This window comes from Triticum dicoccoides, chromosome 7B (genome assembly GCF_002162155.2).
Source record: "Triticum dicoccoides isolate Atlit2015 ecotype Zavitan chromosome 7B, WEW_v2.0, whole genome shotgun sequence".
NCBI classification, from domain to species: domain Eukaryota; kingdom Viridiplantae; phylum Streptophyta; class Magnoliopsida; order Poales; family Poaceae; genus Triticum; species Triticum dicoccoides.
The window spans coordinates 431,807,541-431,821,959 of NC_041393.1; the positions used below are offsets into that span (position 1 = coordinate 431,807,541).

The window sequence follows — 14,419 nt, forward strand, 5'->3', positions numbered from 1 at the left end:
GACTGTGCAACCCAATTTTGGGTCCATTAGCGGCCCATGTTCCACATGGCACAATTTCATCCCGACACGACTTTCGGCCTGTTAAAAGCCTAGTTTGCAAATTGGGTCTCTTCTGGCCCAAAACACTTTCGGCCTCTTACTGGCCCGTAAAGTAAAAGGGCTGAGACAAAATTGACATTTATTTCAGCCTGTAAGAGGGCCGCGGGCCATTTCCATTTATGCGGCCCTATCAAGCTTTCGGCTTGTTAACGGCCTGCTAAAAGCCGTTGTTACAGTGGGCCACATCATTTGGGATCCACTAAATATTAATTTGACCAGCCCGATTAAGGCCCGCTTTCACTATGCATGTTTGTTCATTCGGATGGTGTTCAGGTACTTTTTTGGCGTGTTGGCCCCCGTTTCAACGATATAGCATATTCAAAGAATTATCCCACTCTATACTATCGCCTCTAAAAATATACACTAGACAATAAAAATACTAAGGCATAGAAATGTAGAATAATCCTACACTACACAATAAAGAAATTACAACCGATTATACCCATCGGGCATTATAGTTCAACACTAGTGATAATAAAGCATACAAAAACAGCAAATTACATACACTAGGCAAATACAACTCATACATCATGGACACGCATCAACATAACTTACCATTTGAACTATAATCTCTTCAAGAAATAGGATTGGCCGGATTCAGATAGCACAAATTTCAGTTTGCAAAATCTCCAATTCTTTCATGGTTACCTCAGTGTCTCGTTTCATTTTTTGACTCCTGCATCTAAAACCTGCAACTCCAGTCTCAACTTGTTGATTGCATGTTGAGAATCATGTACACGTTGTCTTGCCACCTCTAGTTGATGCTCGAGAACATCAGCACATTCCAATTCCAATCCATAATCATTTGATAACGGCCATGCCGCACTGCTCGCAGATCTTTGTGTTGATGTCACTTCATCCTGAAATGTTTCTATAAGTACACATGACTAGGGAAAAACTATAGTTACAACAGTGAAGCGAGCAAGATAGACTATTTTGTACATGGCAAAACATGACTAAGAATACTATTACCCGTCATGAAGCATAAGGAGGTGATATTTCAAAAATTATAAAAATGGTAGTTTTTGCAGCCTGCATACAGAAATCTCTCTTAGCTCACCAGAGGAGCATGATGTTGGGGCCAAATCCAAAACACAGACATGTTACAAATTTAGACTACACGCAACTACCAAACATTATATATATATATAGTGATACTATTCATCACCCAGGGCATAATAAGTTATTCTTCACCTGAGGTAATCTTACGATCATTTCATAATTAAATTACATTTGAAAATCAAATACTTACATTCCTATTGATTCATTACGTAAAATTTAGCATAAGAAAATAAAAATATAGGTCATAAGACAAGAAAAATTATAGTTTATGTGTATTTTACACTATGTTTTTATGTTTGTAATTTTACATAACATAAAATATTTTTTACGACATTATATATTTTCTTACTATCTCTTCTTACATCGGAAATAAGACAAAACTTACGGAACATAAAATAATGATGCATTGATGGTAAAGTAGAGGGGGGGAAGAATAACTATTCCTCACCCAGGGTTACGAATAGTCAATCCCTATCAGCCGGTCTATTTTGCTAATATTAGCAGAATAATTATTTTGATAACACTTCTGCACTGCACACTCAACGCGAGGGCATTGCACTTTCTGTAGCAAAGGCATTGCAATACTATAGTGTAGCAAATTATCATCCCAAGTAGATCCATCTTCAAACTAGTGAACTTCGTGTCCGAAAAAACTACATGCGGTGTTTTTTCGGTACTATTTTTGCTCCAGTTTTTCAATCGTTGGTCGGAATGAGGCGTGTAGTATACCCTCGAAAAGCTATGGGTTAGGCACAAGTCCACCATGTTGATTTTTTTTTAGATTCATCACGGTTTAAGAGCAGTTTCGAAAACAGTGCGGCGCATGACGAGTGACAGCGAGCATTTTTCGTGTTTTTTTCTAAACCGCTCGTCGGAATGAAGCAAATGATATACCGTTGGAAAGATATCGCCAAGGCACATCTTTTTCATATGTATTATTTTGTCTAATTCGTTACGGTTTAAGAGCAGTTTCAAATTTACTAAATCACGGAATTCTGTTTTTCAAAAAAAATATCAAATGTTTGGTACTGTTTTTGCTCCAATTTTTAACCGTTTGTTCAAACGAGGCGTGTAATACGCCATTGGAAAGCTACGGACAAGGTGCAAGTTTGATATGTTGAAATATTTTTGAGATTCCTTACGGTTTTAAGTTAATTTTGAAAATCGTGCGGCGGGCGACGAGTGGCAGCGGCCGTTTTTTCGTAAAATTTTTCAATCGCTCGTCGGAATGATCCAAACGATACGCCGTTGGAAAGATATCACCGAGACGCAACTTCTTGATATAGAACACTCTCTAATTCCTTACGGTTTAAGAGCAGTATTAAAAATACGAAAACACGAACACTGTTTTTCGCGACACCAAAATCGACGAGTGAACCGTATCAGACACATGAACGCACTACTTCAGACTGAAAACCGCACTGCATCGGATGGGCAAGCGAGCTGCATGGTTCTTCTACTCTTTTACTATTTTATTTTTATGAATGAGTTCTTTTTTTATGAATGAGAGTGGACCGCAGAGATGAGGCCAAGTGAACCACATCAAGAGGAAAAGTGAACCGCAACACGAGTCTAAGTGAAACATTGAAGCATATCATTTTTTTGTCATTTTTTTACTTTTTTTATAAATGCATCCGAGCTACATGGTGAGAGCTAGTGAGCTTCATCTTTTTTTGTTTTTATTATATTTATTTGTTATTTATCCTATTTTTTGTTTTTTCTAATTTCCATTTGATTAACCTTTTTGGAAGAGGGAGAAGGAGTGTAAACTGCATGTTGTTTATTTGAAAAGAGCCAAAGCGTACATCATGAATCGGGAAACATCTTTTCTTTTTATGAGAAGTGGACCGTGGAGTCCCTCGAAGTGCACTACATTGTAGTTTTCTTTTTTTTCAGCTGTTTTGCCAAAGTGGGCAACTTTTGAAGTTAACACAGATGTCCTTCAATATGTAAACAAAAAAGTGAACGACAAAAATTGGAGCGTTGCTGTAGCCGGTGCTGACAGTATGAAAGTGTACTGCTTGGGGAGTTGGCGATGGCCCGGTGAGTCTGATAGTAAAAATAGGTCTAGTGGCAGTGTGAGCGGGGGCATCCCGGAGGCGGAGTTCACTTTATCCCCTTTTTTGTTGTTTCCCCATCTCCTGCAAAAGCAAACTGAGCCGTAAGAACAACGGATAGCAAATTGTAGTGCATTGAAGATTTCCATCCAAAAACAAAAAAAGTGAGTCTGAAGTGTACTACTAATTAGAATAGCGAACTACAGCAAAAAACACTGAACTGCACGCTGATGTTTTTGCTCCCAAACCATGTATGCATACTCGATATCCGTCCATGCCCAGACTGCACACGCACATGATCCGCACCACACAGCCAGACTCTGAATTTCATTGGCACACCGCACAAACTGCACGGGAGCTTGCGGGTGCCAGAGCAGTGGGTGTCCTCGTCTTCCCGATTTGACCCTAAGGATGAAGAATAGAGTGGCATGACTTCGTGGGACAACAGGAGTTGCTTCAAAAGTCTGCAGCGGTGAGGAATTGGTTCAGAGAGAAAAAAAACTAACACTTGGTCACGGGATGGAGGCAAACCAGTATTCAGGAGCAGAAGCTATGATGTAGAGATAGCTGCTAGCGGCGGAGCAATCGGAGGCCACGAGAAACGGATCAAACGACCTCCTTTGCACACCGCCATCTGCTGCTATGCTCCCATAGCTACTGCCGCCACTGCACGTCATGGGACTGGAAACCAAACTGCATCTCCTCGATACACATGGGTGTAGTGCACAACACATACCGCCATAGAGAACAAATAACCTGCAAGATAGTATAAAGTAAACTACAAATACATGGTACCGAACAGTGGAGATTACAAATCTGCCGGCGGAGGTGAGGGCTGAGACGAATTCAGTGTGTGCAGGTGACCGAATCGCTCAGAGTTGCTTGCCGATTGCTCTGAGCTGCAAGACACAAGCGAGCTGCAAGACACACACACCGCACGGCACCACCCACGAAATCGAACTGCATCGGGAGCCTCGTCTGTCTTCAGGCCAGCTCGTAGGAGGGAAGGGGATGCAGGAGAGCTCGTCGGAGGGGAGGGGGGCAAGAGAACTTGCCGTAGGCCGGGGGAGGATATCTCACCTGAGGAACTCGCTGCCTGCGGTCTGGCGGTCGGGGGACGACCGAATCCGTGGACGGAGAGTCACCAAAGTCGCCAACCACGCAGCTGAGGGGGAGGGGCGAGTGGCCAGGGATTGAGCGGTGCTGGCTGGGGGAGTTGGTATGTGGGAGGATGGCAGTGGCTCGCGGTAGCCCTGACGGCGTAGGGATCCGGCGTCCCCGCTGGCCGGCGGCGGAGGGAAGTGATAGGAGGTAGTGTTAGGGGCCTTGGTTGGAGAAGGTGGAGGGGGCCCCGTGAGTAAGGGCGGCGGTAGCGCGAGGCAGTGAAGGTGGTGGGGCAGTGCCCGGCGGCGGGGTCAGGGGAGGTGTGGTTGGAGTAGGTGGTCAGGGTGAAGAATAGGAGGTGCGGTGGCACCGACCAGGAAGTAGAGGAGTCGGGGCTGCACCGGCCGGGAGGAGGAGGTGGCGGGCGGCGCCATGATGTCTGCTAGACTACGTCGGTATTTTTCTAAAAAGGAAGGGATGATACATCACAGCGATCGTAGGTATTTTCCTCAGTGACTAGACCAAGGTTATCGAACCAGTAGAAAAACCACGCAACACTACGTAAAGAGCAACTGCACCCAAATAACAAATACTCGCAACCCGACGTGTTAAAGGGGTTGTCAATCCCTTTCGAGCAACGGTGCCAGAAATTGGCAAACAGATGTGAGAAATTTGTAATAATTTGATAGATTGAACGCCAAATAAAATAAAGTGCAGGAAGGTATTTTTGTATTTTTTATTTAATAGATCTGAAAATAAAAGTAAAGGAAAATAGATAGCAAAGGCAAATATAATAAAGAGACCCGGGAGTCGTAGATTTCTCTAGTAGCTTCTCTCGAGAAAAATAGCAAACGGTGGGTGAATAAATTACTGATGGGCAATTGATAGAACTTCAAATAATCATGACAATATCCAGGCAGTGATCATTATATAGGCATCACATCAAAGATTAGTAGACCGACTCCTGCCTGCATCTACTACTATTACTCCACACATCGACCGCTATCCAGCATGCATCTAGTGTATTAAGATCATGGAGAAACGGAGTAATGCAATAAGAACGATGACATGATGTAGATAAGATCTATTTATGTAGAAATAGACCTGATCATGTTATCCTTAATAGCAATGATACATAGGTGTCATTTCCCTTTCTGTCACTGGGATCAAGCACCGTAAGATCGAACCCATCACAAAGCACCTCTTCCCATTGCAAGATAAATAGATCAATTGGCCAAACAAAACCCAAATATCGGAGAAGAAATACGAGGCTATAAGTAATCATGCATATAAGAGATTCAAAGAAGACTCAAATAACTTTCATGGATAAAAAGATAGATCTGATCATAAACTCAAAGTTCATCGGATCTCAACAAACACACTGCAAAAAGAGTTACATCATATGGATCTCCAAGAGACCATTGTATTGAAAATCAAATGAGAGAGAGGAAGCCATCTAGCTACTAACTACGGACCAGTAGGTCTACAAAGAACTACTCATGCATCATCAGAGAGGCACCAATGGACATGATGAACTCCTCCGTGATGGTGTCTAGATTGGATCTGGTGTTTCTGGAACTTGCGGCAGCTGGAATTGATTTTCGTAGACTCCCCTAGGATTTCTAGAATATTGGGGTATTTATAGATCAAAGAGGTAGTTCGGGAGGCCACCGAGGTGGGCACAACCCACCAGGGCGCGCCTGGGCCTCCAGGCGCACCCTGGTGGGTTGTGCTCCCCTCGGAGCACCCCCCCTAGGCGCTTCTCCGGCCCACTGGAAGTCTTCTAGTCCAAAAAAAAGTTTCACTGCGTTTGGACTCCGTTTGGTATTGATTTCCTGTGATGTAGAAAAACATTCAGAAAACAACAACTGGCACTTGGCACTATGTCAATAGGTTAGTACCAAAAATGATATAAAATGACTCTAAAATGATTGTAAAACATCCAAGAATGATAATATAACAACATAGAACAATCAAAAATTATAGATACATTGGAGACGTATCAGCATCCCCAAGCTTAATTCCTGCTCGTCCTCGAGTAGGTAAATGCTAAAAACAGAATTTTTGATGTCGAATGTTGCCTAACGTGTCATCTCATATTATTTTCTTTATAGCATGGACATTTGGACTTTTATATGGTTCAAAGCAATAGTCTAGTTTTGACATGAGACTTAAATACTCAAGCATATTAACAAGCAACCAAGTCTTTCAAAATTTCAATGCTAAAATAAGTTATCCCTAGCCCATCAATGCTCAATCATTGATCCATTCATGAAACACACTCGCATATTAGCTACACCCAATACTCAAGTACGATCATAATGCCTCCTAGTTGGTGCTTTATAAGAGAAGATGGAGACTCAAATTAAAAATAAAAATTGCATAAAGTAAAAGAAAGGCCCTTCGTGGAGGAAAGTAGGGATTTGTAGAGGTGCCAGAGTTCAAAGCAAAAAATATAGAAATAATTTTTTTTGGGAGGCATAATTTTCCAACCAACGAAAACGACTTAAAGTTCACCACACTTTCCATGCTAGATATATCATAGGCGGTTCCCAAATAGAAAATAAAGTTTATTCCTTTTTCCACCATACTTTCACTTTCCATGGCTAACTATATCCACTGGTGCCCTCCATACGAACACTTTCCAAGGAATTTATTATTTGACAACATAAAGTAAAGTCATTTTTCATTTCGGGACTGGGCATCCCTAATACCTTTGCGTTACTCTCGTGCAATGACAAGTGAATAAACAATCATCGTGAGAATAACACATCTAGCATGGAAAATATCGGCCACCCTCACCACCTCGCAAGCGGTATGAGCACACAAAAGAGAAATTTATTTTGAAAATTAGAAATGGCACATACAAAGGTTCTTAGAACGGCAAAATAATACTGCATATAGATATATATAGTGAAATCATGTGGCAAGACTGGTTTAAAGTATTTTGGGTGCACAAGTAGTGATCCTACTTAGTGAAAAATGAAGGCTAGCAAAATATTGAGAAGCAACAAACCAAGAAACGAATAATATCATAAGCAAGCATTAAGCATAATTAAAACCGAATAATGCACCACAAGTAGGATGTAATTTCATTGCATAACTATTGACTTTCGTGCTTGCATAGGGAATCACCAACCTTAACACCAATATTCTTACTAAAGAACAATTACTCATCAACATGACTCACAAATCACATCATCATATCTCAAAACTATTACAAGGAATCAAGTTTATTTTGTCCAATGATCTTCATGAAAGTTTTTATTATATCCTTCTTGGATATCTATCACTTTGGAACTAATTTTCATGTGTTGCTTTTGATAAGCTCAAACAAATATAAGTGAAGATCATGAGCATAATATTTCTTTCTCTCAAATTAATTTAAGTGAAGCAAGACAGAATTTCTTAAACTTTTTACTAACTCTCAAATAAATATAAGTGAAGCAAGAGAGCATTTCTTCAAAAATACTAAAGCACACCATGCTCAAAAAGATATAAGTGAAGCACTAGAGGAATTCCATAGCTCATAAGTATTTAAGTGAAGCATAGAGAGCAATTCTAACAAGCCATGGCATAATTTTGGCTCTCTCAAATAGGTGTGTCCCAGAAAGTATTCAAGACTCAAAACACAAAGCAAAACAAGCAAAGAATCATATCATACAAGATGCTCCAAGCAAAACTCATCGTATGTGACGAATAAAAATATCGTTCCGAGTAAAATACCGATGGTCGTTAGAAGAAAGAGTGGATGCCACTCGGGGCATCCCCAAGCTTAGGCTCTTCTTACTCCTTATTCCTTCATCCATCGTAGCATCACCCAAAACGTGAAAAACTTCAATCACACAAAACTCAACAAAACCTTCGTGAGATCCGTTAGTATAAGAAAGCAAATCACTACTATAAGTACTGTAGAATCATTAAAACAAGCACACAACACAAAGAATACAGAATCTGTCAAAAACGGAACAGTCTGTAGCAATATGATCACGAGTACTTCAGGAACTCCAAAAATTCTGAACAATTAGGACAACCTGAAAAATTTGTATATCAATCTTGTGTAAAAAATTAAGAGCAAAAGAACATTTCTGTGATTTTTGAAAAATATTTTTCTGAGTGCAAAAGTTTCTGTTTTTCAACAAGATCAAATCAACTATCACCCAAGAAGATCCTAAAGGCATTTCTTGGCACAAACACTAATTAAAACACAAAAAACACAATCATAATAGTAGCATAATTGTGCAAACACTCAAGAACAGAAAGCAAAAGACAAAAATAAATTTTATTCATTGGGTTGCCTCCCAACAAGCACTATTGTTTCACGCCCCTAGTAGGCATAAAGCAAGGATCTACGTTTTGTCATCCGTAGTTTTGGCAACATTTGTAAGGGATTTCTCAAACCCAAGAGGCTCTTTGCACTTCCCTAAATTTTCCGGAAAGGAAACCATCTTTATATCTAAAATATCCAATGCTTATTGCAGAGAGTAATCAAGGTGTTCATGCGATTGATACTACCATTAAGATGTTTGAGGGGTTCGTTATATTTTTGCAATTCAACCATATGTTCGTGTAAATCACCAAGTTTGTCCAACATTTGAACTCCCTCTAGGGTCAAAGAAAACCCCTTCTTTGGAGGTGGAACCACCAAAATTCCTTCTAGGATTTCATAGGCAGCATTAGCATCAAGCTCAGTAAAATTCCCTTTAGCGGCAAAATCTAAGAGTTGTTTATGATGCAAAGCCAATCCTATGTAAAAATTACGAAGCAAAATTTTAGCATCCCCCTTTAAGTCGCAAACACAATAGGATTCCATTAGTCTATACCAAGCATCTTTCAAATTTTCTCCTTGTCATTGCTTGAGTATAAAACTTCAAAATCTGGTGACAAAGGAGGAGTAGACACGCTAGCCATTATGACTAGAAAGCGAGAACACGTATAGATTCGGCAAGAAAATGGCGAATGAAAAAGAGGGCGAATAAAATGACAAATTTTTCTGAAGTGGGGGAGAGGAAAACGAGAGGCAAGTGGCAAATAATGTAAATTGCGAGGAGATGGGATTTGTGATTAGGAACCTGGTAGATGTTGATGATGTCTCCCCGGCAACAGCGCCAGAAATTCCTTTTGATGTCTGCTAGACTACATCAGTATTTCCACAAAGAGGAAGGGATGATGCAGCACAGTGACAGTAGGTATTTCCCTCAGTGATGAGATCAAGGTTATCGAACCAGTAGGATAACCACTCAACACTACGTAAACAACACGTACACACAAATAACAAATACTCGCAACCCGACATGTTAAAGGAGTTGTCAATCCCTTTCGGGAAACTGCGCCAGAAATTGGGAAACGGACGTGGGAAAGTTGTAATAATTTGATAGATCGAACGCCAAATAAAATAAAGTGCAACAAGGTATTTTTGTACTTTTTGTTTAATAGATCTGAAAACAAAAGCAAAGGAAAATAGATAGCAAAGGCAAATATAATAAAGAAGAGACCCGAGGGCCATAGATTTCACCAGTGGCTTCTCTCGAGAAAAAGAACAAACGGTGGGTGAACAAATTACTGTTGGGCAATTGATAAAACTTCAAATAATCATGACGATATCCTTGCAATGATCATTATATAGGCATCACGTCCAAGATTAGTAGACCGACTCCTGCCTGCATCTGCTACTATTACTCCACACATCGACCGGTATCCAGCATGCATCTAGTGTATTAAGTTCGTGGAGAAACAGAGTAATGCAATAAGAACGATGACATGATGTAGACAAGATCTATTTATGTAGCAATAGAACCCATCTTGTTATCCTTAATAGCAATGATACATACGTGTCGTTTCCCTTTCTATCACTGGGATCAAACACCGTAAGATCGAACCCATCATAAATCCCCTCTTCCCATTGCAAGATAAATAGATCAAGTTGGCCAAACAAAACCCAAATATCAGAGAAGAAATACGAGGCTATAAGCAATCATGCAAATAAGAGATTCAAAGGAGACTCAAATAACTTTCATGGATAAAAAGATAGATCTGATCATAAACTCAAAGTTCACTTGATCCCAACAAACACACCGCAAAAAGAGTTACATCATATGGATCTCCAAGAGATCATTGTATTGAAAATCAAATGAGAGAGAGGAAGCCATCTAGCTACTAACTACGGACTCGTAGGTAAAACTACTCACGCATCATCGGAGAGGCACCAATGGACATGATGAACCCCTCCGTGATGGTATCTAGATTGGATCTGGTGTTTCTGGAACTTGCGGCTGTTGGAATTGCTTTTCATCGACTCCCCTACAGTTTCTGGAATATTGGTGTATTTATAGAGAAAAGAGGCGGTTCAGGAGGCCTCCGAGGTGGGCACAACCCAAAAGGGTGCGCCTGGGCCTCCTGGAGCGCCCTGGTGGGTTGTGCTCCCCTCGGAGCACCCCTAGGCGCTTTTCCGACCCACTGGATGTCTTCTGGTCCAAAAAAATCCACAAAAAGTTTTGCTGTGTTTGGACTCCATTCGGTATTGATTTCCTGTGATGTAAAAAAACGTGCAGAAAACATCAACTGGCACTTGGCACTATGTCAATAGGTTAGTACCAAAAAATGATATAAAATTACTATAAAATGATTGTAAAACATCCAAGAATGATGATATAACAGCATGGAACAAACTAAATTATAGATACGTTGGAGACGTATCACACCGTCTGGTAGGAGGAGGCGGCGGGGCAACACCGGCCCAAAGGAGGAGGCGAGGCGGCCGGGATTTTTTACGGGTGGGACGCGCCACATGCAGAGATGGTGGGGAGGGTGGGGCGACTGCTCGGGTGGTGCGCATCACGCTGGAGAAGGTGGGTTGCACTAGGCCGGCTTGGATCGGGTTAGGAGGGAGGTATGTGTCGTGTGGCAGGTGGGGTGGGATGCGCCGGGTGGGCAGTGGTTGCTTTTGTTTGTTTTCGGGTGTTAGCAGAATAAGGTTTCGGTGTTATCAGAATAATGGTCTTAAAGGTGTTATTAGAATAGACCAACCCTATATATATAACGTATAAGTAAGCAAGCAGTTGGCCATTCTGTATCTCAACTAAAGTCTTAGGGAGCATAATGAACAACCAAGGGATTCATACAAACCTACTACAGGTAGCAAAACTATATGATGAATTGCTATGAACTGCTGCTGCTATATGATGAGTTGCTATAAGCCGCTCCTACTTCCACTACTAGGGAAAAGCCTAGCAGTAGCGCGGGTCTAAGGGCTATCAGTAGCGCGGGGCACCACACTACTGATATGGCGCTACAGCTAACGTTTAGCAGTGGCACGTTTCTGCCCGCGCTACTACTATAGCTACTTAGCAGTAGCGCTATCCATACCAGCGCTACTCCTAAGTGGCTTAGCAGTAGTGTTTTCATGTTCAGTGCTAAAGAGCACTACTACAATATTTTCACATATATTTTTTGCTGCATATTTGCGATGTTTTTGTACAAATTTTATACAATATTCTAATCATATCATAAACTGGCAATATGCTCATCATATCATACACATAATAGTCTCATCATATCATCCAACACAAATTATGTCGTCACATCATAATCATGATATAGCTATACAAGTTACATGACATGTCTCATCATACATAATGTAGTACTTCTTCAGGCATCGTTTCGTATCCCTCTGTCGCACTAGAACCTAAACTAACTACTTTCTGCTTCGGCTCTACTATCGAACCCTCTCTGGTTGTCACTCGGAAACTGATACACCTGGGCCTGACGCTCCGACCACTCATCGTATACTCCTAGCGTAGCACTTCTTCTCCATCGATGATCTATGTACCTGCATCGTCCCATGAGTCAATAATATGCAATATATATAGTTGAGCTACAGAAAGAGACAAACTTGGCAAAAATATAAGCAACATATCATAAGCATAAATAACAAAGTTCATCGTACCCAAAATGCCCTAACTAGAGTGATCTTCGCTAGTTGAGGAGGACGGTTTAATTACATCACAAATAAAATTTCGTCACGCATAACTCAAAGTCTCGTCATAGAGAAAGTATGGACTAAACGGACACTTTGTCATATATCGTCAATCACTCCAACATGTCGTGTCGTCCATCCAAGTCTGGGAGATAGTCCCCGAGCACAGTGAAAGGCTTCAGGTCGAGACACTAAGCCGATATGCGTGTTCGGACGTCTTCCCGTGACATTTTCCCTTCTTCGTAGAACATCCCTATTTTTCGACGACCTCCTTCATGATGATTTGGGCAAGTTCACGTTGGATGTGCTAGAACTCAGCTTGAAGTCGATGATCCGGGATATCTCCTAGGTTCTTTCCCCATTCTAGAATATGGGCATCGCCGGATCTAGGTGACATGCGACGGTTCTGCTGATACCGTCTGTACTCCAGCATGTGGTGGATGACATAGAATCCATCGCTGAGAGTACCACTCGGTTGCTAGATGCAGCAGAAGTCGGTCTTATGGCCAAAGGCGGGCACGTAGTTCCTTGTCTTCTTGAGTGTGATCTCTCCACCCCGTAGGCCGTAGTAAAGATAGCACTGTCGAGAACAGACTTGATGTGGGTGTAATCCTTTTTCTTCATGTTCTTCGACGAGTCCAAGTAAAGAGCGTGGGAGAATTGGGGGTAAAGGATGATGAGGACGGTGCGCCCGTTGCTGCACAAAATAAGTACACCTCAATTTAGCCTCCATGCATGCAAATGAAATGATTGAAATCAAAGGAAGGATATCCGTGCGGATGATTTACATGGGATGATAAGGCACGAGAATCGTCTCCTTGTCCTTATTGTCGACCATGAAATTGGCAATGTAGTTACTCGCTTATTCACGATGCTTTGGGCAGACTGCCAAGAAGCCCTAGTGCATGAAGTACGGGTCAACGACACAGATACAAGGTATCTGCTGTCCTGATGATGTGGTTCATGTACAAGGCAAAAAGGCAGACAAACGTAAAATCCAGCCTTTTCAAGTGAAACATGTCGAAGATGTAATCAAATCGAAGGAAGAACTTCTCCGTGGGGAATGTGTCGATGTACAACCTTTGCTGCGGCATGTTAACCACGTAGAGCGGGTATCCTGGATTTTTCGAGGCGATCAGGCTTTTCTCTCTCTGCAGCACATTGTCATGAAGTCTCCTTAGATCGCCGTACATGGCCTCTACCGATGCCTTAGGCAGGATAAGATCACTGGGGATATGCCATTTTGCCGCACCGGGGATAGGTATACGGTCTTGAACACGAGGCTGCGGAGGCGGTTGGATCATAGAAATAGCTTTGTTACCATTCCTCAGTCTCTTCCTATGCTTCTTTGCTACTGGGAGGTCGTTTATAATACAATCATCTCCGGCAATTTGGGCACTGACTCATCATGCTCAAACCCTGAGTACTCATACTGCTGAGCCATCAAGCCTCCATCGTCATAGGCGCTAGTATTGAGATACTGTAGAGTGTCATCGTCATCCTCATTGATGGCATCGATATTATGCATTGCTTATTCGATGACGGCGATGTCATCAGCGACTAATGGGCCCTCTTCCTCACCCCTTTCGCTATCACCTGGCACGACATGCGATGCTAATTGTGTAGGTGGGGTGTTGATGTTCATACCTTGCTGAGGCTGCGTGGTCGTGGGTGTGCTCCCGGCCGCCTCCAGACGAAGCAGACTCTTTGGCCACAATAGGACCCAACTCTTGCAATCGCCAAGCCATCGCAGGGTCTCGCTGTCATATTCCCCTAGTACCGAAGGAGCCAAATTCTTGTGGCCCGGTTTGACACTGGCCACAGAAACCTTGAAGACGTTAGGGGGATCGGCCGACTGTGGAACAATTGTTCCTTGGCTTCACTATCATCGCCTTCCCCACGTCCACCTTCTAGCCGCTAATGGTGTACAGTATGGTGCACGGGGTTACATCGGCTTGCGAAGACATGTCTGCGACATGAGACATCCGAAAGGCAACAGAAACGGGAGATTATACATATATGGAAGAGGGTCGATGTGACAGGTACCGTGAGGGCGTCGAGCTCAGCCAAAGACGAAGCCCCGCCGAGCACGCCAGAGATGGAGGACAGGCTCCTAGCAGGT

General features: G+C 42.2%; 1 protein-coding gene across 1 annotated transcript; it reads right to left on the bottom strand.

The window, feature by feature from the left end:
- Nucleotides 1-3,053: 3,053 nt before the first annotated feature.
- LOC119336078 lies at nt 3,054-4,625 on the bottom strand. Its single transcript, XM_037608111.1, has 4 exons — nt 4,299-4,625; nt 3,750-3,974; nt 3,480-3,623; nt 3,054-3,302 (listed from the first exon to the last, which is right to left on the bottom strand). Exons 2-4 carry the CDS (start codon nt 3,950-3,952, stop codon nt 3,104-3,106), a joined length of 546 nt encoding a protein of 181 aa, XP_037464008.1. The 5' UTR covers nt 3,953-3,974; nt 4,299-4,625; the 3' UTR covers nt 3,054-3,103.
- Nucleotides 4,626-14,419: the final 9,794 nt, after the last annotated feature.